This window comes from Rissa tridactyla, chromosome 1, assembly GCF_028500815.1.
Source record: "Rissa tridactyla isolate bRisTri1 chromosome 1, bRisTri1.patW.cur.20221130, whole genome shotgun sequence".
NCBI lineage: Eukaryota > Metazoa > Chordata > Aves > Charadriiformes > Laridae > Rissa > Rissa tridactyla.
Window position 1 is genome coordinate 18,186,836 of NC_071466.1, and position 14,689 is coordinate 18,201,524.

Genomic DNA, 14,689 nt, shown 5'->3' on the forward strand with positions numbered 1-14,689 from the left:
TTTTGACATGCAGCCTTCTGGTATTTTTTTACTTAAAAGAAGTAACAAACTGATATATATTTCTATGCTCTGAATTTAGGATCTGGGAGGGAGTTGCAAATATTTTGACAAGGCTAGAACGAACTTTGAACTTGAGCACGGTGGGCATATATAATGTGTGGAGACAAGACATCACAAACTTTTGAATTGAATGAAGATCTTTTGAATAACCTTACTAGTAAAAACAGCTAAAGAATTTTTAGACAAATCTAACTTTCTAATTTATGGTTTTGTAAATACAGTTCCGTATATTAAAAAAAAAAACAACCCAAAACCTACTTCAATACATAACATCTCTTTAACAGGAACTGAATACGTTACAGCCTCAACCAAACTTCCGTCTTTGGCTTACTACAGAAGTTCATCCAAAATTTACTCCAATTTTGCTTCAGTCAAGTCTGAAAATAACTTATGAAGTAAGATCTGTTTGGAAACTTTTTACTGCATGTTTTCAAAGAATGAACTTTGATGTATAGTAAACTATATGTTTATATAGAATAAAGTTTGGACAATGTGGACTATTTTCGTAACTGGTTTTGCCTTGTATTTCAATTAGATGCAATACAAAAAATGCTAAGAATTTACCTTGAAAGATTTTTAATGATCATTTATAATGCATATATGGAAATTTCCAGAAACTGTGCTTTGAATAGAAGGTTTGTAAAATTTCTTTCCAGGTATTTTTTCCAATTGGAAGTCTGAACTGAAAGTATTTGGTTTTTGCTCCAAATTCTTTTATGCATTTAATCAGTGTTTCTTAAAAGCAAAAACCTACACAGGTGCTGGGAGACGGATGAAAAACAAGGAATTCCTCCTTCTTGGTGAATGTACTCATCTGAAGAACACAGAATCACACTTCATCTTCCTTATTTTTCTTTTTGGCCCCATAGCTTTTTATTCACCCTTTCAACAAAAATGGCTCTCCTCCTATACAGCAGGATATACAGCTAAAGGCATTCACTAAAAATTGAGAGTTTTGCTTTCAGAATGGGTTAGCCTAAGGAATAACTGTGACCATGCCCCTCCAACTTGTCGGAAAGTGCTCTAATCACGTATGCATTTATGCATTAATGTCCATTATGGAAATCATGGGTAGGGGTGCTACCAACTCTTCCATTGGTCATGTAGTGTGGAGATTTTGCCTACAGCTAAACCAAGAAGCTCTGACCTTTTAGAGTTCAATGTTGCTGACTTTCAAGAAGCCAAAATTGTTACACTTTTATATTGACTGCATGTTTTTTTTAAACTTCTGGGGTACCTTCTTGCTTATATTGACGTCTTCAGTGGTACGGAAACTACAGGACTGTACAGGATTGGCACATTTCTTTTCATCTAGCTTCTTGAACATATTGATCCCACTGTCTTTGAAATAACTGGAACTTCGCGCCAATGCAATGTTCTATATCATCTTGTTACCTTTTTTTTTCATTTGTAGTAAATATTTTATTGCCGTGAAAGGGCAATGATCACCAATTAATTGACTAATAGTATTTGGTTATTATATGGTTGTGGTATGTCCCTTAACTGTTACCAATCAAGATGTAGATAGTTTAAAACAAAGTCATCAACTTCAATATTTTGGAATTATTTTCCGCAAGTGTGCATATGCAAGATATGCAACTGTGGTAATCTAAAATTAACAAACATTATTTTTCAAAAGAAAGAGAGAACATTCTTATCAATTTGAAAATGTGATTTAAATCTCTTCAGAATTTATGTTTGCTTTCACATTTGTAAATAATTTGAAAACATCTGGGTATCTCATCAGTTGTTTTTACTTTTAATCACTGTAATCTTTGTTATTATACAGACTTTAAGTGCAGTTATTTCCACTGGTTGGGAGCACTACCTAACACTAGATCAGAGAACTGGCGTTGTATCATACGTACAGACCATAGCAATATGCTAGCTAACAGAGTGTGTTGATGGCATAAGGCAAGTTGGCTCTGATCACAGAAATGATAATTGGTAGTTCAGCTTGTAAAATCAGGAGAAATGTTCTTGAAAAAAATGAGTTTACTTTTATGCAAACATATTTTGATAGAGCACTATTCTTTCACTAAGTTCTTTTAGTGTAGTTCCCTCCTCCTATCAGTTGGTCCTGGTTACAATTTCCTTCGGTATGTTTAAGTTACTTTCAGTATAAGACTGTTCCATTGTTAGGCCATTTATTAGAAGCAGATTTTTTTCTTGTTTGTCATCTCATTAAGTTATAAATCGTTAAGTTAGAATTTAAGGAAAGAGTACATAAAAGTGTCAGGTTTTCTGTCTAGAGCAATGTTTTTCCTTCCAATTCAGGCACCTCCAGGTCTCAAAAAGAATCTCTTGCGAACCTATGAATCATGGACACCAGAACAAATTAATAAAAAGGGAAATTTGTCACGAGCGCATTCTCTCTTCTGTTTAGCATGGTTTCATGCTGTATGCCAAGAAAGAAGAAACTATATTCCTCAGGTAATAATTCTTTTTGCTACCTTTTTAAAAATTTACCCCGTTTATTAGCTTTTACACTTGGAAGTTTTTCATCAGGTATATGATTGGTCACGTTGAGAGATGGGAAGAACTTGGATGCTTCTGGTGCCTGGCTTCATTATTGTCTCTGAATTCATTGCAAAATAAGATCTTGGTCGCATGTCCCTCTGAAAATTGCTGCTGCCTGCATGGGGTTATTTTGTGATTTGTGTACTAACTGATACTGATGCAGGAGTGAGGTTCCATGGAAAAGATTATGTGAATCCTGTTTGCTTGGGACAGGAAATAGCGTTATGGAAACACGATTGAATAGAAGACATGAGAAAAGAGATGCTTTGGTGGGAAGGAGGTGGTGGGAAGGAGGAGATGGCATTGTCTACTCTTTCTGCACACAAACCCTGTTAAAGGATAAGGAAGAACAAGGGAATTTACACGTTTCTTGTGAGGATTATAATAGTTTTCAGAGATTGTGATGTAGTTTTTCCTTAGACAAATTTTTGTTTAAAGTAAACATTTCTTTCTGGCTGAAGATGCTTAAACAGACACACACACACACCCCCCAGCAAACAAACTGTTCTGTCTTGTTTATTTTATTTAGACTAGGGGTGAAATTAACCTGTCATCTTAAAGACTTGATCTTACAGAGCCTGGAATGTTTGAAAGTTTTTTTTAGTAACTTTGTGCTTTATAAGGTTGTTTGCCTCTTGCAGTAACAGACTTTGAATATGATGTTCAAGAAGTAGAATATGTGTTTAAAGTACTGATCTAACACATGAAGTCTCATTCGGCTTTGTTCATATTCATGTTAATCTACCACCAGCTTTCCAAGTGACACACGATAGGATTACTGCTTTCTCCTTAATTCCGCTGTAACTGTGTTGGGCTCATGTGCAGACTTGGTGATGGTTTTATATTTTGCTTAAGATTACCGGTTTCTAACATTGATGGACTGCAGTTAATCCCAGCTAGAAGCTCTTCTATTTTATAATGAATTTCAGGTTGGTTTGGGTCTATGTACAGATCTGTCAAAAAAAACCCAACATGAACACTGTTGAGAGACTGCAGCATCCTTCCAGTTTATGACCTTCGGGGTGACTGGCTGGTAGCTTGGTTGCGATCTGTGGAGCAGCTGCAGCCCTGCCCTGAGACTGTACCCATCTCACTGGATACGTGCATGATATCTGACAGATTTGCACGTTTCTCGTCATGAGTCATATGCTCCTGTTCCTGTGATATGATGCATATGCAAAGGTTGCATAAGAAGATACAGCAACAGGAAATACCTTCAAGAGATAGCTTTGAGATCTGAGATCTGGATATCCTAAGTACTGTATCATATATCAATATTTATTTATACTTATCCATTTACATTGAAAGGTTTTTGGGAGAATTATGTACGCATTACACGTTAAGGCTATATAAAGAATAACGCCACCAAGAACAGAAAGGAGGTACAAACGGAGAATTATTAAAATATGCATATGGTGATCAGCTTTTTTGCTGTAGTAATAGCAGTAATTGCTTTACTCATTAGATTTTTTTTCTGCCAGTAGAGAAGTGACATGAATTAAGGAGTAAGATGACAAAAGTATAATTTAGACTGTGTTTGAAGAATCAGAACTATTTATTAAAATCCAAAGGAAACTGAAATGCAAAAAAAGCCCATAGAAATTAAACATAATTCAATGCGTGGTCTAGTCATAGATGTCAACAAGTGTTAGTTGAAGTAAATACTTTTGGGAAATAAAAGTATCTTAAGTTTACATTCCTCTTACTCAATGGATTCTAGTTAGTGTAAGTACATAAAATTAAAGGCACTGGTAGAGGTGATTTTTTTATACTACCTCCACTGAATGTTTCCAAAGACGGACTTTAGAGGACAAAGGCTGTCTCTTTTTTTCTTTCAGTATTAAGTATTATACAGTATTCAGTAACCATCTAATATTTGTATTTTACTTCATGATCATCATTTTGTGACTAATTAAATCTTTTGGATTTCTTTTAATGGTAGGGTTGGACCAAGTTTTACGAATTCTCTTTATCTGACCTCCGTGCTGGTTTTGACATTATTGATAGACTGTTTGAGGGTAAGTCACTTCTTAAGGAAAGATTTCTCATCTCTGTAGCATAACCCTTTGGAATGTGTATCATTTAAAATATTTAGAATTTCAAAAACCAATTTTTATAAATTGATTACTTTGCATGATTGTTTTGTTTGGAATGGGGCCATCCTGCTTAAAGGCTGCTTTGAAGGTATTTAAATTTTGCATTTGAATCTTCATTGCAACATTTTCATGTATGACTAGGTAGTTAGGTAACTACATCAGTATAGGAAGTAGCATGACCCTGAATCAGCTGTGCTTAGACTTCATCAGGCTTTTTTGGACGTAGATCCAGACACTGAGGATATGTCTGTATTAGTAAACTGAAAAGGACTGGACACAGGCTCAAAACTATTCCATGATCAGCTTTATTTTTTCCCATACTTGGCTTATGCAGACTGGCATTCTTGTAGGCAGCGACGAGGCATGGTTTGTCTGATAGCAGAGCCTGGAGACTCCTTCCAGTAGGCAGCAGTAAGAGGTTATCTTATTTTAGGGCAAAAGAGAGTTTAGCTGTATGGGTGCAAGCCACCTTGTGCCTTGACCTTGGCTTCAAGCAGGACCTGACCCTTTTTACCATTAGTAAAGATGTTGCATAAAGAGCTTTTGCTTTTTCTACAACACTCGGATAAGAGTGGAGATGCTGCAAGGCCCATCACCAGTAAGCAAAGCTGGAAACACAGGATGAATTATAATTCCATTTTGGGGAGGTTGGGTAAACCAATAATTTCTTTCTGTCAAGAACTATTTTGCTCAGCTTCTTGATTTCAGAGGAATAAATAGGAAGTACGGGAATGCCTGGAAGATAATGTCTTCCATTCCTTCACAGTGTGAGCTTCCCCGTATATGAATACATGAATTGAATATGAGTTGAATATGAATGGGGTGCTTAGGCCTAGGGTTTAGTGGTGCACTTGGCAGTGTTAGGTTAAAGGTGGTCTTTTCCAACATAAACGATTCTATGATTCTAGGAATTCTTCATATTGAAACTCACTGTTAGACAGAGTCCACGTCATTGTTCTGTTAGGTAGCCTAGTAATTTCTTAATATTAATTAATATGAAAAAGGTAAATTTCTTTTAAAGTCTTTGCATTTTATATAATTTCAAAGTAAAGTTAGGCACTGATATTTAGAGATAATTTATGATCATTGATTTAAGTGAGATTTATGGATTATTAGTACTTCTGGAATTAGACCTTAGTTATTGCTTGAAACATATAGTGATGTAAAGAGGTTGAATCATTAACTATCAATGATAATAATTAATTTAATAATTAACTATTGCTGTGAAGATAACTTTTCTTGCTAAGGAATGATTGAAGTGTATGAAAATAGCACCAATAAACCACCCCTTAAAGTAATTGCTGGTTCCTTTTTTCAAGGGACTTTAAGAAGTGCCTTTCTAATCAAGCTTTTACCTGCACATGAAAGCTACAGGGTATAACTAGATCATTGTCCCATGTAGTTATTTTGGACAACTGTGATGGAAGGGAGGGAAAATAGGTTATTTTGAATTTGTGGGATATAGCTAAGCCAGAGTAATCTAATTGCACCATCAGTCTGAGTAGGAAACTGATTAGTTTTATGGGCTATGTTGTGTGATTTATAATGAATTTAAAAGTAGCTATTCTAGACATCTTTGTGTTTGAAAGATGACGTTTCCAGTAATGCTATCTAGTTGAGCATGATCTGGTTTTGGTTCAATCAGTCAGATTGTACTGTGATACAAAATAGTGTATAAAATATTGAACATGGGAAATTATTTTTATTTATGACAAAGGAGCACATAATTAAAATTTTATTAGTATTGTTTCTGAAATGCATATAACCAATTGGTTTATCTACAATAAAATGCACTTCAAAACTTAAGTAATATTTCTAATAACTCATTTTGAAACACAGTAAGTGTTCATTTCATTAATGACAAATATTTACAAACTCATTGAAGTTTCTGCAACTCTTATTATTTGGTAATATAGAAGAAAAAGAATTATAAATTAATTATTTGATGTGTTTGTGTTCTTTATTTCACTTAAGAACTGCAGTGACAAGAAGAAATGCTTATAATGCAATGCTATTAATTGATATAAAACTAATATGAATTAATTTTTAGGTTCCAAAGATTTTCAGTGGGAATTTGTGCATGGCTTGTTTGAAAATGCAATTTATGGAGGCCGTGTAGATAATTACTTTGATATGAGGGTTCTTCGGTCCTACTTGGAGCAGCTTTTCAATTCACAAGTCATTGGCAGTTTAAATGCTAGAAGCAAGAAGATGACTGTTTTCCCATGTTCGATCTCTTTGCCGAATTCCTGCAGTATTTTGGTAGGTATACATCTTCTATCACTTCAAGTAGAAACTAACATAAGTTATTTTCAAGAATTATTCTTGGAAATAATTCGTCAAAGAAAACCAGAGTTACAATCCAGAGGATGCCTCCATTTATTTTAGACTTACTTTGTGTGGAGCACTAATTCTTAAGTTGTCAGAACTGTTCTGCTAGTCTGTTTGGTCCGTCTCTTTTTTCATGATATCTAGTTGGACTGTAGTGCAGACCAGTATAACTATGAAGAACGGAGTAAAAGAAAGTGGGTCAATTTATGACAAAGAAGGATATCATTACATTTTTATATAACTCAGTATATTAACATAATAGCACTTTTGTACAGACTGCTAAACATTCTTAGAACTCTGGATGAAATAGGAAAATCTAAATATATCTCCTTATTTGCAAAATATATCAGCATTCTGACATAATCTGCTAACATGCCATGGAGACTGTATGACATTTTATTTGGAGATAAATATGGATTCTGATTCTCCTTTAGTATTCCTTTCGTGTAAACAAGAGGGAATTCAACACAGTCTAAAGAACTGACCACTCTATCCTTTCACATGCTAGAGTTGCTATTACTAAGATTCATTTACATTTTAGTGTAGTACTCAGTACTGGACCTCCAGTATGAGTTGATGTAAATGGAATTATGCCAGTTAAAAGAAATAGTGGTCATTTGGCATTCTCTACCTTGATTCTGACTGTTTAGATTTGGGGTTTGTTTATTTCTTTACTTTAAATATGACGGTTATTTTCTGTAGATGTGCTGACTTAGTATCGTAAAGAGGGAAGGAATAAACAAACCAGGCTGGTCTCTATTCTTGTGGATAGTATAGTCAAGTAGAGGAATCTTGCTTCTTGCCTGAACTGCATCTAATATCTCTCACTTCCTTATATGATTATTTATATGACAGTTTATACTTTTATGTCTTAAATATTTTTCTGCAAGTAGTTTTGATTAGTAGAACAGTAATAATAAAGTTAAATTTGTTTACTTAAGTTAATTGGAATAGTATCTCTTCCTAAATATTGTTCCCTCAGCGTTTGGTGTTGAGGTGTGCTATGATTGTTATCTCTGAAGTGAGACTCGGTGTCAAAGTAACTCATGCACACCTAGGACATCCTCCTGCAAGCGAAGGACAAAATGCACATGATATAAAGCACTAGGGTGCAGCCAGACTTTCAAATAGTAAATATTTTTGCCTTTAAAGCCACAATAAGAGAGACATCCAGCGCCTCTTTCTGTTTTGTACAAGAGCAGCATCACTAGCGACGATTACACTGTAACCACTATTGATACTATTCTGCATCTCCAGTGATCACGCAAACCTGTTTTTACCTAAATGATTTCACTTTTGTTTGAGTGATATCTTCATAGGTTTAAACAGAAGTGAGTGCGCTTCATTTTAGAAATATGTATTATGCTCTTTTTATTCAAATTCCAAATACCAAAATCTTTTTTTTAATATTGTCATTAATCTTACTTTTAAATTTTGAACAGAATTATTGTAGCTACTTTTCAGAGACAGTCTTAGCATATTTTTCTTTTCAGTTGATAGCATCACTGTAATCAGAATTGCTTTTGCTCTTTTAGAGTGGAAACACTATATAAAAAAGATCTTTTTTTATAAATAAAACTGAGGAATTTATAAATAAGATTCCCAAGATATGTCATGTGTTATATACTTATTTTAATGTTTGTGTTATGCAGTGCACTTAATGAAATCCTTTTCAGCATACACTGTTAATTTATAAGCTGAACAAAAGGTTCCTTCAGTTATGTTTATTCTTGGCTTCTAATGCAGGATTATCGTAATATTATTGAAAGCCTTCCAGAAGATGACAAACCTGACTTTTTTGGCCTGCCTGCTAATATTGCTCGTTCAGCACAACGTATGATCAGTTCCCAGGTAAAGTTACATTTTGCATTGACCTCTGAATATTTTCCATGTAAAGTATAAACTAAAGAACCCAACCACTGGTTCATAAATATCAATTTCCATAAGAAAGTCAGAGTAAATGGAGGAATTTTTTCAATAAGTTGACTTTGATCTGTAGAATGTTTTTTATCTTTAGTTACAAAGATTCACATTTAGGACTTAAATAAACAAAAAATTATTGAGAAAGTTTACAATAATATAATTCAGTTCATGTTGAAGACAATCCATGTGTGTAAGTAGTTTCACTAGTTCTATTTATACTGTAAATCTAACTCCTGTCAGTGGGATAGTTCTTACAGCTGCTGTTCACTGCAAGTTAAGGTTTTAGCTTTGGTCACCAAATTCTAATACAATAGTTTGACAGGTAGAATATGGATAACGTTTTATGCGTTTTCTGAGAGACAAATTCTGAAGAATTCTCCCAGTAGTCAGCATTCTATCTTTACTATTAGAAATAAGAAAATTTGAAAAAAATGTTGTTCTCACTGGAGAATAGCATATGACTACTTAGGCATGTCATAATGAAATTCTCAACATCATGAAAAGTAAGTTCCGGGGCTTTTGTACATTTTAGTTTAAAAATTAACTAATTTTAAATATTTTCATTATTGTTTTAGCTGTAAGATATGGCAGATAGCTCTGTCAAAGTCAAGATCTCTCAGGTATCATTTAATTACAGTGTAGTCCAGATTTAAATATATGTTTAATATGTGAGAATGCAGTTATCTTAGTGCTGGAATAATAGGCAATGATCAAAGATTTTTCACCTACGTGTTTGCGAGTTGTACGCAGAATCTTCAGCTTGAGTGAGTGACCTGGGTCACCCATCATGCTGGGTACTGTTCATAGCACAGCTGGTGCAGATACTCTTTTCACCTGTTGCGGAGCCAGAAAATACTGAGTATCTGTCTTGTTCTCCTCATAACTTCTATTTTGTCAGTCCAAGAAAGGAAAAGATGAAGTGATTTGAACTCTGGAGGTCTTCATCATCAGTACATTGCTTGTTTTGTTGAACAAAGCTTTTCATTGCTAATATTTTATCATTTCCCTTAGGTTTCAATTCAGTTGACTAAAAATTGGTGTCTTGTATCATCTTGGCATACCCACTGTATTTAAGACGTCTACTAGGAGCTGCCAAATATGACATAGGACCCAAGTGGGTACATTTACTTGTTGGTCTGCAACTGGAAGTCAGGAGCAAAATGGCGCTAGAAGCCAGTGTTTAGGCAACTTATTCCCACTGCTTGTGTACCCTGATCCAGTACAGCATGGATCTGGAGGTCGTGTGTCCTATCTACCTATCCATAACATTTTCTTGGATAATATGCAGAGTCTGAAATGGCATTATGTGTAACAACTGAATTGAACCACTAAGGCCTAGAGTCTAGGGAGGACTTTGACTGAGAAGTGGCTGTACCTCAGCCTGAGTTGAAATTCGGTGATGCTCATAGGCGGGTGAAAGTCCACCTCTTGTTTGTTCAGGTTTGCTGAGAATTCTAATCCCTTTTAGCTCAAGTATGGAGCAAGTTTAGGACTGTGAGGCAAAGCTTAAATTCTTTATTGCATATTTTTTTCATTGCTTTTTAGTTAAGTCTGGATGAGAGCACATGATTACTGTATAAATGCAGTTAAACAGTACAAATATTTAACTAGTGATTAGCATAGTTTATTTGACTGGTAAATTAATTGCATCAGATAACATGAAAGTTGATTGAATTGAGAATCGTATATTAGAGCTGTGAAGTGAACTGGTCTGTATATCAAGGCTTTAGTTTTCTGCGCAGTCCTAGCATGCTGTCTTATATAAGTACAAGTTATAGGGGAAAAAATTAATGTAAGTTTATACATAATACCATATTGGAAGGGACCTCAAGGATCATCTGGTCCAACCTTTCTTGGCAAAATCAATTGGAAGTTCCCTATAATTGGAATTCCCTTTAATTTCAAGACTTAGAGTTAAATTTTTTAAAAAAGTATCGTATTGTTTGCTCACACTCACCTAAAAAGGGCTCCATGCAGAAGTTTCTTATTGGTGTAGGACCTTTGATCTGTTAAAAAAAATTACCTTTGAATATTGCATTTCTTGAATATCAAATACAGTACTGGTAAATTTGTTTAAATATATCTGTTCACTCAAATCCATAGTTGTATTGTAAAATTGTTTTATTATTAGCATATGAAACTATAAAGCTATATAAAGACAAATCAGTAGAATGAGGGTGCATAGGGTAATATACTGAGCTCAAGAACTCCTCTATTACAAAGCCATGTTTAAATGCTTTTGTTTCTGTCAGATACACTGTAGACTGATGATTATTTAATTTATTTCAGCTATGCTTATATAACTTGTTAAGAGCTGCAGTTGTTAAAAATGCTACTATTTGAAAATAAATCCTTAGTTAACCTCCATGAAATCAGAATAGATTCAGAGCTCCTGCATGAAGGGAAAAAGGTAATGAACACATTTACATGCAGACTCACACTCTGCTGAACTGGTCTGTCGTAGCATTGATTATAATCTCTAAACTCTGGATTATAATATTGAAAATATGAAACTGCTGTAGTTACCATTCTGTGAGATACTTCTTTGTCACATGAGAGATTTCCCCATCCTTCCAATAATAGTTTGTGGTACTTCTTTAAGTCTTAGGCAGTTTACGTAACAGGAATGGGAGATTTTTTTTAAAATTGTGTTTCTACCTAACTGTGGATCCTATTCCCATTCCATTTCTGACAGTTTGGCAGATGTCTTAGATCCACAGGTGATCCCATGGTTCACAATCTGAAATGGGATGATTACCTTGTTACAGGAGTGTTTGTCATCACTCCATTACCAAGCTAAAGCAGAGAAAAGCTGAATGTGTAAGGTAGCAAGAAATAAGTTGCTACCAGCTCAGTTGCCATGTCACTAGCACCAGAAAGGTGAAATTTAATACTATGTTCACTACTTCGCTGATTCTGTGCTAAGTGTGTGGTATATTCTCTTGTAACTTATGTCTGCTATGCCATATAGTGTCTCATCTACTAGCCATTATAACTTCTCAGTCTGTATTTTTACTAACATCTTCTTCCTTGTGCAAAGATGCACAGAATTGTATTGTCTACACCACTGAACTCGGGATTAGGGGAAGTAGTTGTTTTTTAAAACATACGTACTTTGAAGTTCCTTGTTTAAACCAACTGACAGCAATTTCAACTTTAGTCATATGTTTAGATTCAGAGATTTAAAATAATCATTCAGATATACATTGATTTTAAGTAAATTGTAATTAGCAATCTTTTATCAGTTCAAAATCTTTTAAAATAAGTATGAAAATAGGTAACACTATGATCTATTCTATTAACCGCAACGTTAAACTGATGTAATTGTATTGCAAGAAATCTGATATCATTTTATGACATCATTTTACTACACAAGGTGGAATACTTAGATAATAGAAATGTAGATTTTATATAGACTTTCTATGAATATTATTTATTTTTTCATGTATAGGAATGACAGTTTGTATTGCTGCAGCAACACACTTGGCTGGAGCAGCAATTTGCTGCAGCACAGTGCAGCATTTTCCAGTCATGCAGAGATTTTCTCCTGTAACCTACTTCATTGCTAATATTTAGATAAACCTAAAACAGCACTAAAAAGAAATGGACTCTTTTCAGTAACCTTGCAAAAACTGATTATATTCACAGCTTTTCTTTTTTCCAGCAGAGAACTTCAGTTCTAATTTAAAAGCTGGATATTGCTAGCTGTATTATTTTAATATTGGTAATTACTAATTGAATGGTTAGAAATTATGTCTTACGATGTTCTGTAGTGTAATTCAGAATATTAATACTACATGCATTTTAGTAAGAGCCAGTTTGTTTTTAAGAAAATATTTGACTTACATGAATGTGATCTTTTCAGCAACATGACTTACATTTTTTTTCTGGATTTTGTCCTTAATTGCTAGGTAAATTTTTAGAGGCTGGATTTCTAGAGTTCACTGTGGCCCTTTGGTTCTACCTTACCTACTGTTACAACAAGCCTTTGACACAACATCACTTACGTTAAATATGGTGATGAGTAATCTCACATCTCTTGCGATGTTGTCTCTGCAGAACAGTGCAGTTAAAATAGGAAAGAACTGAGCTGACAGTGCAGCTGCGGGAGTCAGCATAGCTCATCCTCTCTGTTTTACACCAGGTAGAGATTTTCTGTACAGCTGCAGCTCAAGTTTCCTCATCCTCAGCAGGAGTTCTCACCACTCAGTTATGGTCATGCTCCTTTCTTATGATCTGATAAACACTGTATTTCTGCCTGCATATTGGCCTGTATTCAGGTGGTTCAATCTCCCAATCTAACCTATAACCAGTGATTAGAGCAGTCAGAATATGTGGAGGTTTGCTTTAGGGTCCCTGTGGATGAGAAGGATCTTTGTGCAGTCACCTTCTTGCACGGTGGGCTTTTGGCTCCAGTGCACTTGTCTCTTATTCTTGGGACCATATTTCTTTTCGTTTATGAATTCCTATGAACCAATATCATCCTGTATTATAATTTTTAATAGAACCATACATAAAGTGTCTTAGTCAAAATAACATTTATCATATGTGACAAGTAAAATTTTTACAGACTGAAATGGACAGTCCTGCATATGCATTTTTACACCTTGGAAAAGCAGTAAGAGCAATCTCATTCTGTGCAGGCTTTAGTATAGAATCATAGAATCATACAATAGTTTAGGTTGGAAGGGTCCTTTAAAGGTCATCTAGTGATGATAAAGGTCGTCTAGCAGGGACATCTTCAACTAGATCAGGTTACTCAGAGCCCCATCCATCTGACCTTGAATGTTTCTGGGGATGGGGCATCTACCACCTCTCTGGACAACCTGTGGCAGTGTTTCACCACCTTCATTGGAAAAAACTTCTTCCTTATATCTAGTCTATATCTACCCTCTTTTAGTTTAAAACCATTACCCCTTGTCCTGTCGCTACAGGCTCTGCTATAAAGTTTGTCCCGAAATATTCCTGCAACTAATATGACTTACTCCCAGTAACCACCTTGGAAGATGCAATGAAAATGCAGAGCCATTGTTTTGTCTTCCTCCTTTCTTTGCACAGACCTAGTCATCACAGGCAGTCCTTAGAGACTGTAGCATTTAAAGCCCTCTGTTAGTGTTGTGTGATCCCATCAAATCCTGTCAAATGGCTATGTCTGTAAATGACTACAGCCTGTAACTAGTAGTTATGTATGGTCAGCCGACTGGTTAATCTAAACATTCTCCAATAATATAGCAAAGCATTTTGTGGAAAAAGCCATTCAGGAACTGGGAACTTATCCAAGACTCTTCAAATATGACTGCCAATGATAATCAATATGGCTAGTCTGCTTAATGATAATTTCTGTATAGAATACTGTGTATAATATTTTTAATAATATCTTGCATCAGGAACTCAGCATTCTTTTATACATACAGATTCATGATGCTTCACAGAGAATATTTATGAGACCGGTAGGTCTCAGTAAGTTTGAAGAATAGGTTGGTTTTGATATTTTCATGGGCAAATGAGCACACTCTCTCACACATATCATGCAGCGGTAAAGGACAGTTACAGTCTCTCTGTGTACTAGTGCAGCATTCTTCTGTGTCCAGCATCCCAGGAATGGCAAGTGGAAGGCAAGCCAGTGGACTTGCAGTTCACTTTTTAGGACCTCTTGGGGGTGATTGTGCATGCATAATTGAAACTTAATTTTTAAAGTTCCTGGAGGACTGTCTCCCACGGAAGGGACCCCACGCTGGAGCAGGGGAAGAGTTTGAGAG

At 35.1% G+C, this 14,689-nt stretch overlaps 1 protein-coding gene across 4 annotated transcripts in view; it reads left to right on the forward strand.

Annotated features, from left to right (window-relative positions):
- The window catches only part of DYNC2H1 (dynein cytoplasmic 2 heavy chain 1), a 178,235-nt gene that overhangs the window by 105,708 nt on the left and 57,838 nt on the right, over positions 1–14,689 (forward strand). For 3 of the 4 annotated variants that reach the window (XM_054193142.1, XM_054193121.1, XM_054193132.1), the window contains 5 exons: positions 345–455; positions 2,338–2,493; positions 4,523–4,598; positions 6,727–6,938; positions 8,754–8,858. In XM_054193142.1, the coding sequence (XP_054049117.1) occupies positions 345–455; positions 2,338–2,493; positions 4,523–4,598; positions 6,727–6,938; positions 8,754–8,858 (660 nt within the window). Of the gene's footprint in view, positions 1–79; positions 269–344; positions 456–2,337; positions 2,494–4,522; positions 4,599–6,726; positions 6,939–8,753; positions 8,859–14,689 lie in introns of those variants that run through there. The other variant, XM_054193149.1, reaches the window with a different exon arrangement.